This window comes from Gopherus flavomarginatus, chromosome 5, assembly GCF_025201925.1.
Source record: "Gopherus flavomarginatus isolate rGopFla2 chromosome 5, rGopFla2.mat.asm, whole genome shotgun sequence".
Classification (NCBI taxonomy): domain Eukaryota; kingdom Metazoa; phylum Chordata; order Testudines; family Testudinidae; genus Gopherus; species Gopherus flavomarginatus.
In genome coordinates, this window is record NC_066621.1 from 60,747,261 (window position 1) to 60,773,103 (window position 25,843).

Consider the following 25,843-nt stretch of genomic DNA (forward strand, 5'->3'; position numbering starts at 1 on the left):
ATACTGCACCTGCAGAGAAACCCAAGACCAGATTTCACTGTTGTATTTTACATCATCGCAAACCCTCTGTGGAATAATTTCCTTTCTTTGTAGTTCACTAAAACTCTCATCTATGTTAATATGTCCTAAAAATTTTTTAAAAAAATTGCTGAATTTCATGTATCTTCTAGTAGAGAGAATATAATGAATAATTTAACATTTTTATATATAATGCAATAACATTTTACATTTAATCCAACCTCCCCTCCCAGCTTTTCAAAACTATTCTTATCTATCACTTCTATTTCTAATGTTTCAGTATGATTAACTTCAACAGTTAAATATAAAGATACATATACTAATTACAACACTGATTAAAGACAAAGGCAAGAAAAGTATATAACATCATACCTTTGGATACCATGAATGGGTCCATTACAAATATGGAGACATTTTGCTATCTGATCCATTAGTAAAGTACAAATCAATGCTATGAATGTACTTAAAAATATAAATCCATTAACTTCAAGGCACTTCAGGAGCTAAAGCAATATGTTTATAATTGAAAAAATCTCCAGTAAAAATGAGAAACTATTTCCTGATTTTGGTTAATGTGTGTTCCAGCTTAATCATCTCCTAGGTGAAAGCTATTGTCTCAAAGGATTGGTATTAGCGCAAAATTCAGTGTGTGACGATTGTGTATGTAATTTGCATTCTTCAGTGGATGTTGGCATGCAAACAAAACTACAGAACAACTTACTAAATTTCTGTTTGTCACATATTAAAATGCTGAGCTGACTCTCATAGAGTTCATATATCATGGAACTTCTGTGCTGGATTGTAGCTATACTAGTCATGTTTACTGTCACCAAGAGGTTAAATTCCAAATTAAGGGCTTGATCCTGAAAGTTATTATTCAGACAAATATTCCTACGTCAGTCACGATAGATATATACAAAGTTATGGATGATATGAAGAGGTAATTTGGGTGCTGCTGTATAGTATGTGAACAAGAGGATATTCAATTAAATTGAAAAATCAACAGAAATGCATTTTTACACAATGCAAAGTTAAGTTGTGGCATTAGTTACCAAAAGATATCATTAAGGCCAAGAACTCAGTAGGTTTAAAAAGGATTAAAACATTTATATTTATTTAATAATGAGAATACCTATAGTTACATTAGATAGATTAAAACTTTTTTAAAAGAAAGGATAAACTCTCATGTGTTAGGGCATAAACCAACCCACTAACTGACAGAACTGGCAAAAAACTTCCCCTATGGGCAGTGTAATAAATGTGTAACACACAGATGTGCTGCTAAAAGGCTGAACTTTATGGCCTGACATCAGTCATCTAACAAGATTCTTCATACAAAGTTTGATACCCCTGATACTTTGCAGGCTATGGAGTGGAGCCGGGGATGAGGAGTTTGGGGTGCAGGAGCTCAGGGTTGGCGGGGGCTCAGGGTTGGGGCAGGGAGTTGGGGTGCAGGAGGGAATCAGGGCTCTGGGCTGGGGGTGCAGGCTCTGGGGTGCAGGAGGGAGCTTTGGGTTGGTGGGCTTAGAGAATCAGGACTGGGGTAGGGGATTGGGACATGGGTTATCTGCGGCAGCTCTTGGTCAGTGGCACTGTGGGAGTGCAAAGGCAGTATTCCTGCCTGTCCTGGCACCACAGACTGTGCTGCACCCCAGAAGTGGCCAGCAGCAGGTCCAGCTCCTAGACGGAGGCGTGCAGATGGCTCCTCGGGGTTCTCACCCGCAGGCACCGCCCCCTAGCTCCCACTGAGTGCGGAGCTGGTGCTTGGGGTGGGGGCAGCCTTGTGGCCCCCCCACCTATGAGCCGGACCTGCTGCTGGCTGCTTCCGGGGTGCTGTGCGGGACAAGGCAGCACCACCAATGGGACTTTTAACGGCCCAGTCAGTCTGACCAAAGCCACCCTGAGCCAGTGCTTGACATGCCGCGACCTGCAGTTTGAAAAGTCTAGAGACTTTGGGGCTGATCCAGAGGCCACTGATGTCCACGAGAATCTTTCCATTGACCTCAGAAGGCTTTGGATCAGGTCCTACATTTTCCTGTTCTTTAATGTATCAGAGGAGTAGCCGTGTTACTCTGGATTTGTAAAAGCAGCAAAGAGTCCTGTGGCACCTTCTAGACTAACAGACGTATTGGCGCATGAGCTTTCGTGGGTGAATACCCACTTCATCGGATGCATGGCACCCAGGAAAGCTCATGCGCCAATACGTCTGTTAGTCTAGAAGGTGCCACAGGACCCTTTGCTGCTCTTCTTTAAAGTGCTCTTGAAATGTGTTTGACACAGGTGATTTGAGATGGCAGCATTTCCTGGCGCATTGGGCTGGGAACATCCCCTTGGGAGCTCCTCCAGCCCCGCCGGCAGCCAGGCGGCTCAGGGGTGAAGCACCAGGAGATGGTAAACTCCCCCCCCCCCCCGAGCTTGGGAGGTGGAATTTGACAAGAGACCCTTGTCCTGAAGCCTCGGTAAGGAACCAGCGCGCACTGGCTGCCCTGAACGAACGGGTCCAGTCAGGCCCTGGCTCCCCTGCCACTGCCTGTGGGCGACTCTCCCAGCGCTCCGCGGCACTGCGGTGTGTTTCCACCAGGGGCACTTGAGGTGGAGCCCGCCTCCCCGAGCCTTCGCCTTGCAAGAAGTTCCCTGCTGCGCAGTCATTCCGGCTGCCCCGCCTGCAGTTGCTGCGCCTAGCGCCGGGAGGCGAGACCGGCTCCCCCAGCCGCCTCAGGTAGGGAGCGGGGCTCGCCCTGCCGCCGCAGCGGGGCAGCTGGGGACACTACCCGCTGCCGGTCCCTTCACGCGGGCCGCTGGCGGCTCGGGGAGAGGCGGGAACCCCGCGCACCCCGCCTCGGCCTTTGCAGCCGGGCTCCCCGGCGGGGCGCTGCTTCGGCTCTGCGGCGCGGGGCCAAGGTCAGGGCCGGGGGGGGGGCGCCCCGCACAGCCGCTCCCGCAGCTGGGCGGTGTCACGCGCGGAGCCCAGCTGACCCCCTGCAAGGCGGGGCTGGCGGGCTGCCCGCGGGGCGGGGCGGGACATGCCGGGGCCGCCTGGCTGCTGAATGTAACACCCCGCGCCCTGGCGGGATGCTGCTGCGGAGCCTGCGGCCAGCGCCCCTGGGAGAGTCCCCGGCCGGCCAGGGGGCTGAGCGAGCCCCAGCGCTGCCTGCTCCTCGGCGCTGCAGGCTTCTTCCCAGGCCAGCGCCGCTTGCGTCCTGGCGCTGCCTCCAGCATGGCTTCCCCTGGGGCACTAGGTGAGTCCTTCTTCCCCAGGGGCTGGCACCGGGATCCGCTCACCTTGGGGCCGCTGCGCTGCAGCGGGCGGAGCAAATTGCAACACTCTAGCCTGAGCCTCCCCCGCCCGCTCGCTCCTGGCTGTCGTCGTCTGGCAGAAGGCGACGTTATGGTCCTGGTTCGAGTCTCCTCCTTCAGAGCTGACCAGGGCCAGATTTCCCACTCGCCGGCCCTCAGCCCTATGCTCCTGGCGGTCCCAGCGTGGAGGAGCAGAACAGGATGCCTCATGGGGGCTGGTCCAGCTCTGAGTTTATAGTAGGCTTATAGAATATTGACGCCCTCAGAATCAGTAGTCCCGCAGCTTTCCAGACCACTGTACCCCTTTCAGGAGTCTGATTTGGTTTCCCTACCCCCAAGTTTCACCTCACTTAACTACTAGCTTACAAAATCAGATATAAAAATAAGTGTCACAACACCATATTCATGAAAAATTGTTTACTTTCTCATTTTTACCAGGTAACTAAAATAAATCAATTAGAATATAAATATTGTACATACATTTTATAGTATATAGTAAATAGAGCAGTATAAACAAGTCATGTGTATGAACTTTACTTTGTACTGACTATGCTAGTGCTTTTTATGTAGCCTGTTGTAAAACTAGACCAATATTTAGATGAGTTGATGTAGCTCCTGGTTGAGAACCACTGCTTTAAACTTCCTGATCAATCATTGTCTTTTAAGTAATCATCCTGTCAGGTAGTGTCTAGCACAGTCCTCTCTTACCTTACAAGTTTAAGAGAAATAACACTCCCACACAAGTTAAATAAGACAACCACAGTAACCTTGGGATAGCAGGGAGGAAAAAATGGGTCAGGAAAGGACAGAGGGTTTTCTGAATACTGCATAATATTCAGCCTCTCCTCCCAGAGCGGATAAATGTTTCATCATTCCTTCTTCCCCAAAATCACAATAGGAGTGAGTCATTTTCATTTGAGGAAATTGAATCCCCCACTAGCCAATTTTATTTTAAAGGAATACAGTAAATATTGAAATGTATCAACTTACCAGCTCAGCCGAAGGAGATTAGAAATTGCATAGTGAGTGAAGAGTCATTTTGCTATTTTTATGTTTACCAAGTTTTCTTCAGTGATATGAACTGACTTATTACAGTAAACAAAACACAGCATATGTGGAAGACAAGAGATGCCTGCACCTCTCATTTGCCTGAAAAGGGAGTGCTGGAGCCAGCGCTGTCCTGAAGAAAAATAGTTGGGTGTCAGTGGAGAATAGGGGTTTATGGATACATAGATAAAATGAAGTGAAAAGTTGACATTTGGTGTAATGATTTAAAATTCATTTCGTTAATCAGAATGGGCTAAGTGCTGAAGTCTGTCATGCAAGAGGTTTCCTTCTGTACTTCAGTTTAATGGTTACGTAACTAAGACCATTCTTACACTAGGAAAGTGATCAGTCACTGACAATGATTGTTCAGTAGTAGATCCCTCTCTAGGCGTACTCAGTCAGTGATGAAAACAGTTTAACTGCTGCTATAGATGGGACAAAACCATTTTTCAGCTCCATGTTCCACTAGGACTAGCAGAGGCGGTTTTAGAGCAAAACACAGGGTGTCCCAGGGCCAGGCAGCTGCGTGGGCAGAAGTTGGTCCTGCCAGCTCCTGGGGCTCCTGCTGTGGTCTCCACACCCACCCGCAGCCAAGCTCCCCCTCCCCCACCTCCTTCCCCAAATATGCCATGTTCTCACTCCTACCTCTCCCTCCCAGTGCTTCCCCTGCTGCCAAACAGCTGTTTGGAGGAGGGGGAGGAGCAGGGGCTGCAGCATGCTCAGGGGAGAAGGCGGAGAAGAGGCAGGGTGGAAGGGGAAGGGGAAGGGGGTGGAATCATGGCAGGGCAGAGCAAAGGCAGGGCTCCCGCACTACCTCACATGTACCCCCCCACCTCCCTGCCTTGAGCCACTCAGGGCAGGAGGCTGAAAGCACCCCCATGACCCCAGACTACACCCCTGTCCTGTACCCTGACTCCTGCGCCCCCTCACTCACCCCAGCACCCCCATACCGCATGCCCTGACTCCTGCACCCCCCCACCCTGAGCACCAAATGGGAGCTCCTGCACCCCCCCCCGCATGGGAGCTGCCCCAGGTAAGCGCTCCACACCCCAACCCCCTGCCCCAGCTCTGAGCCCCCTCCCACACACTAAATCATGGCCAGAGCCTGCACCCCAAATTTTTTTTTTAAATAAAGCCTCTTATCCAAAGCACTTTACAATAGTTAACCAATGATACAAACAATATCTGGAAAGATCATTAAGTGGTCCACTGAGCCCCTCAGCAATTTTTCAAGTGGTCTGTGGAAAAATAAGTTACCTCACTTTTTAATTAATTTCCTAGTAATTACAGGAAGATGAAGGGAAAAAAATGAAAGAAAAACAGGGGTGAGGGGAGATAAGGGAGAATGTTCTTTTTCTTGGCTGGGTCCCAAGGAGGGGCCCCAAAAATGAAGCTGAGCACAGGGCCCCACTAACTCTAAATCTGCCACTGAGGACTAGTCATACTATCTTTAACAGAGCTGATTTTGTCCTACATCCTCTAGCTGTGAACTGTTTCCAACACCACCTGAGGCAGCCTAGGAAGTCCTTGTTACTGGCAGCTATATCTGGGTCTAACTATTATTAGAGACATAAGGGGTGAGATAATATTTTTTATTGGACCAACTTCTGAAGTTTGTCTCACAAACAGAAGTTGGTCCAATAAAAGATATTACCTCACCTGCCTTGTCTTTCTGCTATCCTGGGATTGTCACAGCTGCAACAATACTGCATGCTACTGTTGCTGACAACAATGGCTACAGAGGTCAATAGAAAGATTCCTATGGGTATGGCTACACCTGCAGCCGTACAGCGCTGCCAAGGGAGCGCTCCCGCAGCAGCGCTTTGAAGTGTGAGTGTGGTCATGGCGCCAGCGCTGGGAGAGAGCTCTCCCAGCGCTGCAGGTACTCCACCTCCCCATGGGGATTAGCTTGCAGCGCTAGGAGCCGCGCTCCCAGCGCTGGGGCACTGTTTACACTGGCACTTTATAGCGCTGTAACTTGCTGTGCTCAGGGGTGTGTTTTTTTTTCATACCCCTGAGCAAGAAAGTTACAGCACTGTAAAGCGCCAGTGTAGCCAAGGCCTATGTCTTTAATGAGACTTGAGAGTGAGAAACTGAAATCAGAAGCTCAATTTGGATACATATTGCATTCTCACTGCATTACTAGGCCAACCATGTGTATAGAAGTTGTTCTATGATTATACTTGATTTTGTGAAAGTTTAATATTTGGTGTTACCATATTGCTGCTAAACAGAAAAGCGTAAGGGTAGATCTGAAGTCAATGAGAGTCTTTCCATTGACTTCTCTGGACTTTGGATCAGATGCAAGATAAGAATAAAAATATCCAGTAAATCACCATTACTATCAGCTTTTTGGAAGAGCTAGTCCTGGAACCCACAAGGAGAGGGGCAATTCTTGATTTAGTACTAAATGGTGCACAAGATCTGGTCCAAGAGGTGAATATACCTGAACTACTTGGTAATAATGACCATAATGTATTTAAGTATAACATCCTTGTAGGGGGGAAAAATACCAAAGAAATCCACCACAGTAGCATTTACCTTCAAAAAGGGGAACTACACAAAAGTGAGGAGGCTCGTTAAACTGAAATTGATATACCTGTGTGATAAATTAAGGTGGGGTAGCTTCTTTTGGTGGACACCCAGCCAGCCAGTTAGCTGTAAAATCCCTCTTGATAGCTGTTCTTTACTTGCTTTACCTGTAAAGGGTTAAAAAGTCCCCCAGGTAAAGAAAAAAAAAGTGGGCACCTGACCAAAAGAGCCAATGGGAAGGTAGAACTTTTTAAAATTGGGAAAGAAACTTTCCCTTTATCTGTTGTTCTTTGGTCTGGAGGAACAGAGCAGCCATGCTGTAAGCAGCTAAGCCAAGTATGATTATAAGTCGTCAGATCATGTCTAGAACTACTTATCTGAACTCCAAATGTGTAAGTAGATCAGAATGTTTAGCTAGACATGATTAGGGTTATTTTTTATTGGCTTGTGGGGAGGGATAGCTCAGTGGTTTGAGCATTGGCCTGCTAAACCCAAGGTTGTGAGTTCAGTCCTTGAGGGGGCCCATTAGGGAACTGGGACAAAAATCTGCCTGGGGATTGGTCCTGCTTTGAGCAGGAGGTTGGACTAGGTGATTTCCTGAGGTCTCTTCCATCCCTGGTATTCTATGATTCTACTACTCTGTACTAACCCCAGATGCTTTTGTTTGCTTGTAACCTTTAAGCTGAAACCCCAAGAAAGTTATTTTGGGTGCTTGAGTTTTGGAATTGCTCTTTTCAAATCTAGCAAAAGCCTAAGTTCCAGATGCATTGTATTTCTTTTGGTTTTTAATGAAATTTACCTTTTTTAAGAACAGGATTGGATTTTTGGTGTCCTAAGAGGTTTGTGCTGTTTATTTGTTTGGCTGGTAGCCACAGCTAATCTCCTTTGTTTCCTTTCTCAGCTCCAAGGGAGGGTGAAAGGGGCTTGAGTGCACCCCACAAGGAAGCATTCCCAAGTGCTCCTTCCTAGGTTCAAAGGAGGTTTTGTTTCATTTGGGTGGTGACAGAGTTTACCAAGCCAAGGTCAGAGAAAAACTGTAACCTTGGGAGTTTAATACAAGCCTGGAGTGGCAAATATTAATTTTTAAAATCCTTGAGGGCCCCACTTCTGCACTCAGAGTGACAGAGTTGAGATTCAGCCTTGACAACCTTTTATTGTGGTATTTTTTAAGAGGCGTAAAGTATATTTATACCCCCACCCCCCCGAAAAAATAAATCAATCGGACCACCAAAAAAATGCCACCACAGTTAGAGTAAAAGAGGCAGTTAGAGACAAAAAGTCATCCTTTAAAAACTGGAAGTCAAATCCAACTAAGGAAAATCAAAAGGAGCACAAACTCTGTCAAGTCAAATGTAAAAGTTTCAGAAGGCAGGCCAAGTCAAAAACTAACAACAATATTTTTTTAAGTTTATCAGAAGAAGGAAGCCTGCCAAACAATCAGTGGGGCCACTGAACAATCCATGTGCTAAAGGAGCACTCAAGGATTGTTCATTATGTTACACTGCAGAGGATGTGAGAGAGATTCCCAGACCTGAGCCATTCTTTTTAGGTGACAAATCTGAGGAACTGTCCCAGAGTGAGGTGTCAGTAGAAGAGGTTCTGGAACAAACTGATCAATTAAAACAATAGTTAGTCACCAGAACCAGATTGTATTTACCCAAGAGTTCTGAAGGAACTTAACTATGAAATTGCGTAACTACAAATGTGGTAGGTGACCTGTCATTTAAATCAGCCTCTGTACCAGATGACTGGAGGATAGCTAAAGTAATGATGATTTTTTAAGAGAGGCTCCAGGGGCAGTCCTGACAATTACAGGCCAGTAAGCCTAACTTCAGTACCAGGCACATTGGTTGAAATAGAATTATTGGACACACAGATGAATACAACTTGTTAGAATAGTCAACATGGGTTTTGTAAAGAGAAATCATGCCTCACCAACCTGTTACAATTCTCTGAGGGTGTCAGCAAGCGTGTGGACAAGGGTGATCCAGTGGCTATAGTGTACAGTACTTAGATTTTCAGAAAGCCTTTGACAAGGTCCCTCTCTAAAGAGTCTTTATTAAACAAAGGAGTCCTGAGATAAGAGGGAAGGTCCTTTCATGGATCAGTAACTACACCTCTACCTCAATACAATGCTGTCCTCAGGAGCCAAAAAATCTTACCGCATTATAGGTGAAACCGCGTTATATCGAACTTGCTTTGATCCACCGGAGTGTGGAGCCCTGCCCACCCGGAGCACTGCTTTACTGCGTTATATCTGAATTCGTGTTATATCGGGGTAGAAGTGTAGTTAAAAGATAGGAGACAGAAATGGTCAGTTCTCAAAGTGGAGGCAAGTAAATAGCAGGATCCCCAAGGATCTATACTATGACCAGTGCTGTTCACTATATACATGATCTGGGGAAAAAAGGTAAAACAGTGAGATGGCAAAGTTTGTAGACAATACAAAATTACTCAAGAGTTAAGTCCAAAGCGAACTGCAATAAATGTTACAAGGGGATCTAACTAAACTGGGTGACTGAGCAATAAAATAGCAGATGAAATTCAAAGTAATACACTCTGGAAAAAACAATCCCAACTATATATATATTATCTGTTACCGCTCAAGAAAGATCTTGACGTCATCATGAATAGTTCTCTGAAAGCATCTGCTCAATGTGCAGTGGCAGTCAAAAAAAAGCTAACAGAATGTTAGGCACTATTAGGAAAGGACAGACAATGTCATAATGCCACTATATAAATCCACCTTGAATATTGTGTGTAATTCTGGTCATCACATCTTTAAGAAGATATATTAGAATTGGAAAAAGTACAGAGAAAGGCAACAAAAACTATTTGGGGTATGGAACAGCTTCCATATGAAGAGAGATTAAAAAGACTGGGATTGGTCAGCTTTTCGGAGCCAGGCCATGTGCATGCCCAGCTTGACAGGTGAAGCCATCCCTGTGTCTAGGGGCACCAAGGCTAGGAAGACGGCATGGCATCAGGGGAGAACCTGAGTGAGCGTAGCCTGTCATTGCTCATCCACCCAAAAGTCGGAGCCCACACAAATTTTCACTTCTAGCTATGCCTCTGATGCACAATCAACCTGTGGAACTTTTGCCAGCAGTAGCATAGCTGTGGGGCAATGGCCGCTCCCCCACTGAACACAAGTGGCGCCTTATCAATTTCTTGGTGCCTTTTTAATTTTTACTCACCTGGAAGGAACAGGGGGAGTGATCAAAAAAAAAAAAAAGGCGCCACCCGCTGTGGCGTTTTTACTCACCCAGGGGCGCTCCGGGTCTTTAGCGGCATTTCAGCAGTGGGTCCTTCACTGCCGCCGAAGACACCCGGAGCGAGTGACGGGTCCGCCGCTGAAGACCCGGAGTGCCATTGGGTGAGTAAAAGTGCTGCAGCAGGTGGTGCTTTTTTTGATTGCTCCCCCTATTCCCTCCACCTGGGTACGCCACTGGTTCCTGGGGATGTTGTGAAGGCCAAAAGTGTGACTTGATTCCAAAAAGATTAGATACATTCATGGAGGATAGGTCCATCAGTGGCTAATTACCAAGATAGTCAGAGACACAACCCTATGCTCTGGGTATCCCTAAACCTCTGACTGCTCGAAGCTGGGACTGGACGATAGGAAATGGATCACTAGATAAATTGCCCTGTTCTTTTCATTTCTCCTGAAGCATCTGGCACTGACCACTGTTGGAAGACAGGATACTGGGCTAGATGGCCATTGGTCTGACCCAGTATGGCCATTCTTATGTTCTTATTTATAAATTCACTATTTTTGCAACCTACATCAGCTTTTAGACTAAAAGCAAATCTCAAAACGACAGTAGAAACAGGTGGATGTTAACTAGAAGAATCTTTTAGATTGAGAAAACAAGCTGACATATCAAAAGGATCACATATCAACATTTGAAACCTGCAGCATGCCTGCAGAAATACTGTAATCTGGGCATTGACAAATCGTGCCAAGTTGTCATGACCCAGACTGGTTTTTAGCATAAAACAAACTTTTAAAATGAACACTACAGTAACTGAATATGTATTTTTTAAAAAAATACAAAGAGCGGCCTGAAATACAAAGGTCAGATCCAGACTTTCCAAAGGTTGGTGGTATTTGGATCCAGTTTTTTGGTCATGTTCACATCTATTTTTAAACTCAAATAAATAGAATGGAATCTGGCTTGAAATAGCACCTATCATACCCAAAAGTATTTAAAAATGCTTTACAGACTAATACTGCTGGGCAATAATTTGCCCACAGTTTTCCCTGAATTGCTACCATATGTATCAAGCTCCAGGCTGGGAATAGTGTGTGTAGAGTTCAACAAACAAAACTGTAGAGTTGCAGAAGAAACTCTAAAAGATCATCATCTATAGTGGTGCATCTATAATAAAACAGAAGTCTTTTTATGATGGAAAGATATTAAAATAGAAACATTAAATATAAAAACAGCTTTAAAAAAAGATTAAAAACCCAATAGAAACTACAGTCTATACCCTGCCTCCCTCTCACATGCAGATCAGAGGCAAGTTATGAGCTGTTAGAAAACTAATTAAAAACCTTTGCCAAGATAAACACAGCATTTCAACTTCTGCCACATAGCCACCTCCACTTCACAAGAGCTCCGTGACAAACAAAAGGTAAAGAGATGCAAATATGACTGAATTTAAAATCAGTTTTCAACTTGCCTATGGTTATGGAATTGATTTAAAGACAATGGAGTAGAATGGGAGGCAGGAAGCAAGAAAGAACTCTGCTAGTTGACTTCCCATGCTAGTATGGCTTCCCACTTTATTAATGTTCTGTTCAGAATGAATACTTGTAACTTTTCTTCATTGAATATATATTACACTACAAAAACTCACTGCTTTGGAAATGCAGGGCATTTGTATAATTTCTAGCACCAAGTCTCAACAGGTTCACATGTATATGTGTCTTGGGAATGCCCAATAATATGAGAATTTTGGTAACATTGTGACAAACTGACACTAATATACTGAACTAACTTTATGGAATTCAGAAACTTAAAATCAGTAAAGTTAAACTTTACTGAATTAGGGTTAACACCTTTGGTGTACATTGTATAAAAAACGCCATTGCATGTGTGTTATCGTGGCATTGTATATACTTTCGCTAGCAGGGTAGGGGATGCTAATGTACTTCCTCTGTTATTGAGGTTCTGAAGCCACTCTCCTGGTTTTTTTGGATAAATAGTCTGGGCTTTAAACAGACTCAGTTTTCCTGACCAAAAACCAGACCGGACCCTTGTGCATGTGTAATGCCAGCAAACCCCGGTTGTCGATGGGTGGGATTGAACCAGGGACCTCTGGAGCTTAGTGCATGAGACTCTACCGCATGAGCTAAAAGCCACATGTCTGTTAGCAAAGGCTGTAGAGCAGACTCGTTTTATCTCACTACGTGGTCTTGGTGCTACTAGGTGGGACAGAGCACCACACCCTGGAGTTGTGAGAGTTACACATAGAGGGCCCTAATTCTTAAGAGGTGGAAGGATGGGACCTACTGAGGTCCCATAAAGCTGTTCTTGTTCTGAAATGAAGCTGTGATGAATTTGTAGTGACAAGAAAACCCATAGGGTGAGGTAGGACTGCTCCTGACAGAGCCCATATCAGAATTGGGTTGATGTCTGGGACGCTTATTAGCATGAATGTAGATTATTTTACTGTTAAGTTTTCTTTGTAGTGTTTTTAACCTTAAAAATAAAATAGGTTTGCATAAAAAGAACGGTGTAGTCACTTATACCTGTTGACAATCTTTCTGCTATCAGTCTCTGAAATGAAAGCAAGCAGGTGTGCTTGGCAGCCTGTCTCTGTAGAGTCAGGGAACTGTGCAGCCTGGAAATACCCTGGTCAGAAGGGAGTGAGACACAGGTATCAGCCCACGAAAAGCAATGGCTAGAGGTCTGGAAGCTTGAGAGTGGGTGCCTTTGCTGGACCACTGTTGGGAAATACAGATGCAGTTGCCCTGAACCATGACACAAGGTTGTGAATCCCATTAAAAGATTAGTGCAAGTGAACATCCTTATAATCATAATATTTGCAGTCTCTATATCTTCACATAGAAGATGATAAATACAAGAGTATCCTTCAGCCCAAGCAGCGTTACTCAGCAATGAAAATCTCATGTTACCCTGTACCATATGATCATCTGGCACAGAGAATGGGCTTTCATTCAGTCTCCTTCTCTTCAACCAGCCTTAAGGCTGTGGTGTTTTTGTGCCTAAATCAATTTGTACCTTAGAAGTGTTACTTTCTGATGGAAGTAACAAAATTTATCCTTTAAGTTTAAAAAAAAAAGTCCTAATTCACAAATTAAACTGAGCTCCAAAACAAATGTACTCAAAGGTTTCCCTTGATTCTTATGACAGATTGGATGTTACCTTATATACTATTGACTACTGTAAGCTAGTGTCCTGTAGTGTGCTTCGTAGCTAGTGTGCTGTAAATTGTATGCATGCACACTTTCTCTCATTCTAAAAATTCTTATTTTAGTTTCAGTTGAAATGCCATGAAAAATAATTTTTATTCAAGTTTTAGTTACAATTCTGTGAACTGGCTTGTTTTTTCTTATTAGCAGAAATGCCTAGGCAATTTCCAAAGCTGAATATTTCTGAGGTTGATGAGCAGGTACGGCTTCTAGCAGAAAAGGTATTTGCTAAAGTTCTCCGAGAAGAAGACAGCAAAGATGCCTTGTCACTATTCACTGTGCCTGAAGACTGTCCTATTGGGCAGAAAGAGGCTAAAGAGAGGGAACTGGAGAAGGAGTTGGCAGAACAGCATTCTGTGGAGACAGCTAAGAGGTTTGTTCAGTACCATTGTTTTCCTGGAAAAATGTTTAAAGTGGGTTTTAGAATTACATACAGGAATACATCACAGATGGTATAATACTTGAACACAGAAGCAAACTGTATGATTTAGAAAGTGCTGCTTTATTGCACATGTTCCTGGAAGTTGTAATACTGAATGCTTTGATATATACAAAGGGTCAAACTCTGGCAGCTGCTTTGCAACAAACACAGTGTCTTGAAAAGGCAAACATATGTTGCAAAGTTTTTTAGAATTTGCTTGCATTCAGAATGTGACGAACACAACGCACCTCACCACCTCACAAACATATTGCTATTGGACCAGATCCTGACAGGTGCTCTTCACCTGCAGTATTCTTTAAAATAAATTAGTGAGAAATTACAGGTTCTTAGCACCTGCTTGATCTGATGCATTAAGGATGGGAATAATCTGCCCCAGGATTGTTCGGAGAGACCATTTCAAGGTCAGGGAACATACACACATGAACAGGTGGCTTTCACACCCTTTGTGGCTCCTGTTGCAGATGACCTGGGGAGTGTCCTCTAACAGAATTATAAAAGGATCCTGAGTTGGTGAGGTCATTCCCTGACATGTACTCTCAGTAATACCATAGGTTCAACAAGTTCAGCAAAACATAGCTGGCGAGAGGCGAATACAAACAGACCCTTTCAGTGTAAATAAAATCAGCAACACACTTAAGGAAGCTGTGTGTGTTTTTTGACACATGATTTTCAGTGTCAGTGAGTTTTAACACATCTAAACATTTACAGAAGTCAGCATTCAATGTTTTTGTTTTAGCTCTCTATAAAAATAGAGGACAGCAAATGCTTGATTTTTATCACTGAAGGAGAAACTGAGAAGTGTTGTGGGCTCAAATGGGTTATTATTAGGATCTCCTTAACTCAGAGATAAAGGTCATATGAGATCTAGTAATAGACTGCCATCTACTAAACAAATGAAGTTCTAAAAATACACATTCATTTTTTTTCCTTTGGGCAAAAGATTACATCAATTACTTAAATATGGACTTTGTTTTTTATTATAAATGTAACAGGGAAGCAAGGTAGAAAAGTGATTTAATTCTGCTATCCACATGATATTTGCTGAGATATTTTGGAGATGAATCATAAAAGTTCAATTAGTGGGGTTCAGCAGTTGACATGGTCACAAAAATAAAATAATCTCTACCTTGTCTTTCCATGCATTCAAACAACCATTTGATACTTTTTTTCTTGTGGAAAAACTTCTAACAGGATATTTAAACAAAGCATATTTAATGTGGGAAAATGCTTTATAAAAATAGCGTCAATCAAGCTGTGTTTGTGTCTAAGTAGTAGTACAGGCCTTATCCTGGTAAGTGGGATACTATATTTATGCTGTTCACTTGTGGGGATGGAACCAGTAACACCCTTGCTCTCAATGATCGAAGGACACTTATGGCCCAGTTCTGCCTTCAGTTATACAAGTATAACTCCCACTGACTTCAGTTTGTATTGAGTGAAATTTTATGAGGAGCTTCAGTATTGACTTCAGGGTGTGGGGGTTACACGTATGTAAGTGAAGGTAGAATTTGGCTCTTGTGTATTATTTATACCACAAATTTGAAGAAGTAAATAAAGTGTCACAGAATTAATACAAATCTCCATACTTCAGTGTTCCTTCTGTTTAAGGGCTCTTACTAACACTGGATTGGAGAAGGAATCTTTAGAGGTTCTTGAAGTAGGTGCCAAGTTTTACCATTGGTCACTGTTACTAGGCAATGGTGGCTCTGTATTTGCATTACTATTCAAGTTTTCCTGTAAGGTCATTTTAAAGTTTTGGCACTTTTTCTGTAAAATTATGAAGTTGGGGAAGTTTGCAGCATGCAAGTCACAGGTAATTCATTATTTCAAGTATATTTTAAAGGTTTAGAAAAATAAATTGCAAATAAGCATTATAAGGGAGATTTTATTTAAGTGGTATACAAATATATCTTTTACAAGACTGATTGCTAATCAGGACATTATGCATAGCCATCAGTCAGTTAAACTTGTCTTAAGCAAGGGATTAACAAACAGTTTGCCTGATGAGTTGGGAAACCTTTGTATGGGAGTTACCTTTGTATGGGAAACCTCATGTGGTATTCTAGTGGCAATTTAAAACAGGGATTTGATTTTGTTATACAAGTCCATTCCTGCTCTCAGTGAAGCAAAAGGCCAAATTACCCTTGAATATTAAGGGCATGATCCTGTTGAAGTCAATCAACTGAAGCGAGTTTCCTCATATGGACAGAGAACATGCCTTTGCTACTTACAACACACCAGAAACACACCTGTATTTTCAAATGAAACCATACCTGTCAACTTGATATGTTTCTAAAACCTGCAGCTGTCACAAAGAATCAGAAGCCTATGTAATAGCTTTTGATGGTATATAACCACTTACCTTACGCAGTACACACCCACTCACATTCCTAGCTGCCATTTTATTAAGTTCTGGTGCAATAATGTTTTAAGAGTCAGAAATTTCTCAACTCCTGTTATATTAAGCACAGGTGTAGTGAACATATTTTCCACCCATTACAGTGACATCAATCTCTCACTTGTAAGTGATGCTTCTGCAGCACCACAAAAAAGTAAAATCTGCACACCAACTTTCAGTTATTTTCTAAATAATCAGGGCTTATTGTGTGTATGTTGTACATAAATTGCATGTAGCGTGCTACAAGTGTCAGAAATATCACTGGACTAAACATTTCAAAACTCATTTTTATAAACCAGAATTTTTGAATAATTTGAAATCTATCATACTGCAGAAAGCTTTCTAGAATGAAATACTTCTTTGCTATAAAGACAGGTTTCTGATATATAACTTTTGATGCCATGAATTCCTAGGAAGAAAAGTTTCAAGATGATTCGGTCCCAGTCCTTATCATTACAAATGCCAACCCAAGAGTGGAAGGCACCATCAGTCAGTTCACTTCCCTCTCCTGCAACTCCAGTTCTTCCAGGTGTTGGTCAGCCACTCCAAGTGTCATTTACAGTTCCAGAGTTTCAGAGAGTTACAATTGGTGGGGATTACTGTGCTGGGGTAAGAAATCTGTCAATTTTTTGTTTTAGTATTCTGGGTGGGAAAGGGGGCGGGTGAGGGGAGTGAAGAAAGAGAGAGCACTTATGCAGTGTAGAATGATTGCCTGTTATGGCCCTCCTGTTATACTTTGACATCTCACAATGAAGTCACTGGGGTTGTACAGGTCTGATGCGGCAGAATTTGCCCCAGGTTATTTATGACTGTATATTAATTGGTAGGAAAAAAAGATGTAAAATACAAGGCATTAAATATGTGCTTTAGCATACAGAGATGGGAGGAAGAATACTCTTGTGGTTAAGGCCTCAACTAGATTTGGACTCAACTATTGGTTTTAACTTCTGGCTCTTTCACCAACTTCTTCTGTGACCTTAAGCAAGACACTTAAGTACCTTTGGGTCTTAAGTTTCAGACATAGGTGCCTAAGTCCCAGTTTTAGGGTCCCTTGGTAAATGGTGCATAAATACTTAGTCATTGGGCAAGAGAGAAAATGACTAGTTCAGTGGTTAAGGCATCCACTGCAGATGTGGGAGACCCAGGGTCCAGTCCCACTGCTCCACTCACTCCTTATTTATACACAGTGGAAGAGTTTTAGGAGGAGAGATTTCGGAAGCACCATATCAGAATATCCCATAGGCCAGTGATTAGAGCACTCTCCTGAGAGGTGAGACACCACTTTCAAATCCTCTCTATTTCTGCCAGAGAAGGGGGAATTGAACCTGGGTCTCCCATATCCCACATGAGTGCTCTAACCACTAGACTAAAAATTAGTGGGTGGGCAGCAGCGCAACCTCCTCCCCCCATTTTGTGTAGAGTGAGGGCAGATGCTTAACTCGTTGCCACAGAAAATGATTTAGCCACCTGATTCCAGGTGGTGAGTTCCCATTAATGGATTGCTAGCAGAGCTCGGTGCCTATCTCCGTCAGAGTGGCAGGGTTTAAGACATGCTTCTGTCATAGGCATCTCCCATTGGCTAGCTTAGAAGTTTCCCACATGATGTGCTGTCTTTTGTGAATCACATTCTGAGGCTCCTATCTCTCCCCTATCTCTACTTTGAGCAGGGGGGTGGACTAGATGACCTCCTGAGGTCCCTTCCAGCCCTGATATTCTATGATTCAATGGGGAGCATAGGTACTTAGCTTGGCTTTATGTATTACAGTGTTGTTCCTTTGATTTTCTAGACACCTAGAAATAGGCACTATACTGCTGAGCATTGCAATGTCTAAGTCAATTTGTGGATCCAGGCCTTAGACCAAATCCTATTAAAGCTTCCACTTCTGGAAATAAAAATCTTATTATTGCCCAAGTGGGTTCAAATGAATGACAAACTGACTTTTAATAGATGCTCCTCTTTCTCTTCCCTCAGTATTTATACAGCTTCTCTTTTCAGGTTACAGTTGATGATTATGAACAGGCTGCGAAGGGCCTGGTGAAAGCTCTGCTAATTCGAGAGAAGTATTGTCGCCTTGCTTACCATCGCTTTCCAAGAACAACAGCACAGTATTTATGCAGTATGCAAGATGAAAAATGGAAGATGGAAGATGAAGTATGTCCAGGTACAATAGGTTTCCCTTAAAAAAAAAAAAAAACGCTATCATACTGTAGAAATCATCATTTGGTTTCTGTGATTATTTCTATTTAGATTAAAAAGACTACATTCTGAAATCTGTTTTCCAGTCTGAATAAGCAAACACTAGACAGAGACTCAAGCTTCAAAGTTCATTCTGAATTTAAATTTTCCTGAAGTTCAGGGAGGTTTGAATGTGGGATTTTGGTCTGAAATAACCTCTAGTTTAAAAACCAACTCACCAAACCAACCAACCCCTGCATGCCCCTAAAGACACACTTGAATTCTGACATTAATATTTGCAGCAAACAAGAAACAAAGTAATGTAAATTACATTTTAACTACAATAATGAGGGAGAAAGGTGTAGGTTGTGAAGGAGGCCAAAGGTGTAGGTTGTGATTGTAGGGACCACATTTATTTTACATCCCTGGAAATATGAGAGTATATTGTTAAATAGCCATAAACATAAACAGCTTAGTCTTTGTTCGACCTCAGCCGTGAACTTGCTGGAAAGAGATATTATAGTTGTCCTCTCCTATAGTGGCAGGGAGGAGGAAGTTTATATGTCCTCAAGTAGAAGGTTTTATATTAAAAGAAAACTTTTCTGGTGAGTAGAAATATACTGAATATTCAAGAGAAGATGACATTTGTGAGAATTTCTAGACTAGTTGGTGAGACGACGTGGCTGTCTTATGGTGAGAAATCTTATTTGAAAACAAGTTTCACATTGTTATTTCTAAGGTATTAGTAATTAAATAAAAATATGATTTTAAGATTGTGATTTAAGTTGTAAGTGCCTCTAAAGTATTTGAGTAAGTTGTATCCAGGTGGTTGTGAATTTGAATACCTATTTACTGTTGAGACACTTCTGGTGTCAATTCACAGCACATATCTTCAGGTGCTGTAATTTCAAAAAGGAATGGCAAGGATGGCAACATCAGTTGGAAGCGACAGAGGAGGAGAAGGACCTTGGGGTATTGGTTGATAGCAGGATGACTATGAGTCACCAATGTGATACGGTTGTTAAAAAAGCAAATGCGATTTTGGGATGCATCAGGCGGGGTATTTCCTGCAAGGATAAGGAGGTGTTAGTACCGTTATATAAGGCGTTGGTGAGACCCCATCTGGAATACTGTGTGCTGTTCTGGTGTCCCATGTTCAAGAAGGATGAATTCAAACTGGAACAGGTTCAGAGACGGGCTACTAGGATGATCCGAGGAATGGAAAAACTGCCTTATGAAAGGAGACTCAAAGAGCTTGGCTTGTTTAGCCTGGCCAAAAGAAGGCTGCGGGGGGATATGCTTGCTCTATATAAATATATCAGGGGGGTTAACGTTAGGGAGGGAGAGGAATTATTTAAGTTTAGTACTAATGTAGGCACGAGGACGAATGGGTATAAACTGGATATTAGGAAGTTTAGACTTGAAATTAGACGAAGGTTTCTAACCATTAGGGGAGTGAAGTTCTGGAACAGCCTTCCGAGGGAAGTAGTAGGGGCAAAAGACTTTTCTGGCTTTAAGACAAAGCTTGATTAGTATATGGAGGGGATGTTATGATAGGATCGTTAATTTGGGCAATTGATCTTGGATTACCACCAGATAGGTCTGCTCAGTGGTCTGCGGGGAGATGTTGGATGGGATGGGAACTGAGTTACTGCAGAGAATTGCTTCTTGGGTGCTGGCTGGTGAGTCTTGCCCACATGCTCAGGGTTTAGCTGATCGCCATATTTGGGGTCGGGAAGGAATTTTCCTCCAGGGCGGATTGGCAGGGGCCCTGGAGGTTTTTCGCCTTCCCCTGCAGCGTGGGGCACGGGTCGCTTGCTGGTGGATTCTCTGCAGCTTGAGATCTTCAAACCAATTTTGAGGATTTCAATAACTCAGTCCTGGGTTAGGGATTGTTATATAATTGGATGGGTGGGGTTCTGTGGCCTGCCTTGTGCAGGAGGTCAGACTAGATGATCATATTGGTCCCTTCTGACCTATGAGTCTATGAGATGTGGTAACTTCCCTTTCTTACCTAGTCTGTTAAGCCAAGACTGAATGCATGATCTTGTTATCATTCAGACTACTTAGTATTAAGTCCAGGCATGGTTTAATTGGTTTAGGTCAGCTATAGCTGAGGTTGCAATATACTGTATGCTACACTAAGAGAGGGTATGATCTAATCACTAATTAGTGATGGGTAAGGCTAAGATTTTGTCATGGATATTTTTAGTAAAAGTCATGAACAGGGCAAAACAGAAAAATTCACAGAAGCCCTGACCTGTCCCTAATTTTACTAAAAATATCCCTGATAGAGTGAGGATCTGCAGATCCCCACACTACTTCAAGTGGGGTAGCTACAGGGACTAGCAGCTGCCTGCAGCAGCTGGGGGCTGCAGGATACCCCTGCCACTTGCAGCTCTTGGTGTTCCCTGCTGCCAGCTCAGGGTTCCCCACCATACCCCACAGCCACAGCAGCTGGGAGCTCAGGGGTTCCTGCCACACCCCCTCACCTCAGGGCCCAGAGCTGCCTGGCAGTTCCCATTCTGGCAGCCGGTTGCTGCTGGGATGCCAGAGGCTGCACGGGTACCCCACAGGTTCCTGCCCCAGTGGGTGGCAGGGGACCCTGCAACTCCTGACCAACGCAAGTTGAAGTCACAAAGGCCACTGGAAGTCATGGATTCCGTGACTTCTGTGACCTCCGTGACTAAATCGCAGCCTTAGTGATGGGCAAAGGCTTTGGAGGTTCAGTTTAGATAAGCACCCAAAAGTTTGCATAGCTGACTTGTATCCAAATTATTCAAACCTTGCGGAACTGTAAAGTGGGACTAAAAATCTCATTAAAACAGGTCTTCTCTCTACATTTCTGGTAATTCCTGATTCTAGTTATACTGGAATAACTACAGGGAAAACTATTGTCACTTTGACTTATGCATTTCCTGATTCTGGTTAAAAGCAGAGAAGCATGAAAATGAGTGTTTTTTATGAAAATAAAAGCAGTTTTATTTGAAGATGCAGAAGAGGTTTGGTCTATCGTGTAAAGTTTAAGAAACACTTTGGGTCTTGGTTATTGCCTACCTTTGCCAAGTATGGAGCATATTCATCACAGGGTGAAAGTTTACTGCACCTACTCACTTCTCACTGTATGACATGATGAGGGAGGAGAGTGTATCCTATTCCTTTCTGACTGATGTATCAGTATTGGAACTGCTGATTCACTTGTGGTGAAACATGTCCAAAACCACTGTAAGAAAAAGGTGAAAGGGGACTAGTAGTCGTGGAGAGATAGTCAGTACTCAAAGATCTCAACTGTACTTTCATCCCCAATCTTTTTTTTTTTGTTAAAGTTTCTGAAATTGTATTGAGACATAGGTATACCTTGAATTATAATATGGTGGTGATGATGCATACATTTGAAGTCCGTCTCTATATAGCATCAAAGTACTTAAAATAGTGTACTGGAATTATGATAGAAACTTTAGTAGCTTATAAATAGAGTCCTACCAAATTCATAGCCATGAAAAACGAAATGTAAAATCTGGTCTCCTCTATGAAATCTGATTATTGTAAGGAGTTCATGTATTGCCACCCGTACTTCTGCACTGCCTTCATGGGCACCCAGCTGTGAAGGCATTGCTGTTGCCAGCAGCAGGGCAGAAGTGAAGGTGGCATGGTATGGGGGGCTGTCACTTTTGAGGGGGTATGGCTGGCCTTATGCCTGGGTGACCGGCTGCCCAGCGTATTGTGGTTGTGGGGGAGAATGCCGTGGTAGGGTCAGACAGCCAACCCAAGGCCTCTTTAACCTCGAGTGCTGGGCCCAGAGCCGGGGAGGGGCTGGGCTGGGGGCATCCCAGCCAGGGGCTTCTACCATGTGCCAGGCTCCAGCTGCTAGTCCTGGCTGGGTAGGGGAGGGATGTGACTTCCTCTTCCCCAGCACAAGCTGTTCCAGGTGCTGGGTCAGACCCACATCCAGCAACCTCTCCTGGCTGCAGGAAGCCCTGCAGCTGCTGACTGGGAGCCCAGCTGTGAAGGCAGCACTGGTTCCAGCAACAGCACAGAAGTCAAAGTGGCCCGGCCAACAGCTGCCTCTGTGGCTGCCCAGCTCTGAAGGCAGCACCAGTGCCAGCAGTGGCACAGATGTCAGGGTGGCAACACCATGCCTCCAGCAGTGCAGAAGTAATGGAGACAATATCCCACTCCACAATAGTCTTGTGGACCCCCCGACCCCTAAACCCAACCCCATGAAATTTCGGATTTTAAAAATCCTAAGACTGAAATTTACCAAAATGGACCATGAATTTGGTAAGGCCCTACTTATTTAAAAAAAAATTAATTTTAATGAAGCTGGTCAGAATAAAGCCAACTGTGCTATGACTATAGATCCTTTAGAGTACCTACCAACATGTTTTTAATAGATGAAAAATGGATTTGAAATCAATCTTTCTTTTTAGAGCAGAAACTAACAATATTAATTTTTCTGTAACTATTTTGCTTTTCAAAATGGGTTATTTCTGACATAATTCTGGCATCAAGCTTGTTTCACAGATTTCCATCCACTCCCAGGAAAACTAGAGAATCCTTACAACCTTGACGATGCTCCAGGCAATTTGGATTATGTTGTCAAAATGCAAGGAGGCATTCTCTTTGTTTATGACAACAAAGAAACGATGAAACTCAATGAGCCCCGGAGTCTGCCATATCCTGATCTGGAGACCTACACAATTGACCTTAGCCATGTTCTTGCTCTGATTGCAGATGGTCCAACGTATGTATGTTTACTACCATGCTTTTCCAAAGAGCTGGTAATACAGATCAGCAGCAATTTCTTGTGAGACTGCTCATGTTCAAAGCATTTGTTTACATCTGTTGAGTGTCTTACCATTCATGGGTGGGAAATACAGTGAAAAATGCCTTACAATGAACAGAAAAACCTAAGAAGTAAACCTCTAAAGGTGTCTTTAGCCTCTAGATCAGGGGTCGGCAACCTTTCAGAAGTGGTGTGCCGAGTCTTCATTTATTCACTGTAATTTAAGGTTTTGCATGCTGGTAATACATTTTAATGTTTTTAGAAGGTCTCTCGCTATAAGTCTGTAAACTATTGTTTAGTGCAGTGGTTCTTAACCTGGGGTGCACACACCCCGTTGGGCAGGGCCCATGCAAGAATATTTTGCGCCCTAGGTGAAACTTCCACTTTGTACTCCCCTACCCCCCCCCCCGTCAGTTCATTGAGGGGCAAATCCCAACAAGCCTTTATAGATCCCAGGAGTCAGCCTGTCCAGGGGCTGCTCCCCAGACCAGGTTTCCCCCTCCCCGCACTCCCCTGGAGGGTGCACAGCCCTTCCCACCCCATCCCAGTGGCCCCCACCCTGAGTCCACTCACTGGCTTTGCCGGGCTCGGGCCACTGCAGCAGCTCGGCAGGGAGGAGCTGCCTTCCGGAGGTACTGGAGAGCCAGGCCGTCCCACTTGGGGCAGCAGCGAGCCCCAGCCATGGAGGAGCCGGCAGGGTGCAGGGGGCGCAGCAGCCTTGCAAAGGCAGCGGCACCGCTAGTGGGGAGCAGCTGCGCCCTCCCCCCCCCCCGGCCCAGGCTGTGGCCCGGTGCCCCCCCGGGGGCTTCTACAGCCTGCAGTGGATGTATGTGGGCACTAGCCCCCGTGTGTCCCCCAGCTCTCCCCTCATCTAGGGTTACCATATTTCAACAGTCAAAAAGAAGAGAGCCCTGCCCTAGCTCCGCCCCTATCCACTCCCTCCCACTTCCCACCCTGACTGCCCTTGTCAGAACCCCCAACCCTCCCCTGCTCCTTGTCCCCTGACTGCCCCCTCCTGAGACCCCCCCACCCTCACTGCCTTCCTAGGACCTTACCCCCTACCTGTCCCCTGACTGCCCCAACCATTATCCACACCCCCATCCCGTGACAGACCCCTGGGGACTCCCATGCCCCATCCAACCACTCCCCGCCCCCTGACAGGACCCCCAGAACTCCCGACCCATCCAGCCCTCCCTCTGCTCCCTGACTGCCCCCGGGACTCCCCTTACCAGGCCAATGCAGTCAGATACTGACTCCACATGGAGGCAAAACACGCTGCCGGGCTGCTGTATGCACAGCCCCTCCCCGCAGAGTGCTGTGGCAGCGGGACGGGGGGAGCTGCGGGATGGGCAGTGGCAGCAGTGGCTCATACTTCCGGGAGCCACAGAACCCAAGCACGGTGAGGGGAGAGCTGGGGGGGGGGCACGCGCTGGGTCAGGCTGCAGCCCAGTGCCCCTCTCGGGGGGCTCCTGCAGCGGATGGGGGTGGTGGTCCCCATGTGCCCCCTGGCTCCCTGCTCGCCACGCTTGGGCTCTGCGGCTCCCGGGAGCGTGAGCCGCTGCCACTCCTCCTGCAGCAGGCTCAGAGCCCTGCGCCCTGGCGGCTCTCACTCCCGGGAGCAGCAGAACCCAAGTGTGGTGAGAGGAGAGCTGGGGGGGTCGCGCCTGCCACTGGTCTGGGGTCCTGGACGCCGGCCTTGCTCAGCCTCTTGCCGGCCTTGCTAAGCCTCCTGCCGGCCTGGGGGTTCCATTCTCTCAGCTGAGCAGGGCCGGCGGCTGGGACTCTGGCTGGCAGCCGCGTACCAGGCAAAATCAGCTTGTGTGCCAAAGGTGGCACATGTGCCGTAGGTTGCCAACCCCTGCTCTAGATGCTAGGCATAGTGAGAGGTGAACGAGTTTACATAAAATACTTTTCAGGCCAAATCTGACTTGAACCTTTAGAAATGTGGGAACCAGAACTGTGCATGTCACCACTACTATATAATTGGAATATCAGCTTTCTTGCTGAATAATGAAGATTTGTGCATTTGATGTTAAGTACTGCATTTAATATTTTTTAAGTCTTCAGTCAGGAGGCAGGATAAGAGCACTTGAGCTCACATTAGCCTCAGTGCCCCAATATCAGGAAAAGAGGGGCACTACAGTGAATACTGCTTCCCGGAGTCTCAGATGTGGACCCTGAAACAGAACAATAGTCTGGATTATCCACCAAGCCATTTGCCTGCCTCACAACCACCATATGCCCTAGATCCTCTCCCTTTAAGGGAGGCCAAATCCTTCACTAGTGACAAGCTAGCCTAGCTTCTCAGAGAGAGATTTTCATGGAGTAGTAAAAAATTAAAATAAGAGCAGTTCTGAACCCTTTATTCTGGCAGGGTACATGTTGTCACTTTAAGCAAGCCAAAGAGAGAAACAGTCCAAACCCTTTCTTCAGGCTAAATTTTAGAGTATGTTGAAACCCCCATTTACCAGACTGAAAACAGGAACAAGCTCCCCAGAGCCTTTTCACTTCTTCAGACTAGGCTTTTCCACTCTGGCTCCCACCCCAGCCTGAACACAACCCAACCACAAGAAAGTCTTCACAGTGATCAGCATAAACTTTCCCTTAGCCTAACCACACCAAACTATCTTTGCATTGCAGGCATCTGCCTTGTTGGCACTTCTGTCCATTCCAGTTTGGGCTGCTGGCAGGATGACAAGCTCCAG

At 44.8% G+C, this 25,843-nt stretch overlaps 1 protein-coding gene across 4 annotated transcripts in view; it reads left to right on the plus strand.

Annotated features, from left to right (window-relative positions):
• The first annotated feature begins 2,631 nt into the window (after nt 1–2,631).
• AMPD3 (adenosine monophosphate deaminase 3) overlaps nt 2,632–25,843 on the plus strand; it is a 48,478-nt gene continuing 25,266 nt past the window's right edge. The window contains exons 1-5 of one of the 4 annotated variants that reach the window (XM_050955061.1): nt 2,632–2,737; nt 13,487–13,709; nt 16,590–16,785; nt 18,173–18,338; nt 22,877–23,096. In XM_050955061.1, the coding sequence (XP_050811018.1) occupies nt 13,489–13,709; nt 16,590–16,785; nt 18,173–18,338; nt 22,877–23,096 (803 nt within the window). In that variant the 5' untranslated portion in view covers nt 2,632–2,737; nt 13,487–13,488. Of the gene's footprint in view, nt 2,738–3,093; nt 3,258–13,483; nt 13,710–16,589; nt 16,786–18,172; nt 18,339–22,876; nt 23,097–25,843 lie in introns of those variants that run through there. The other 3 variants (XM_050955062.1, XM_050955059.1, XM_050955060.1) reach the window with 3 other exon arrangements.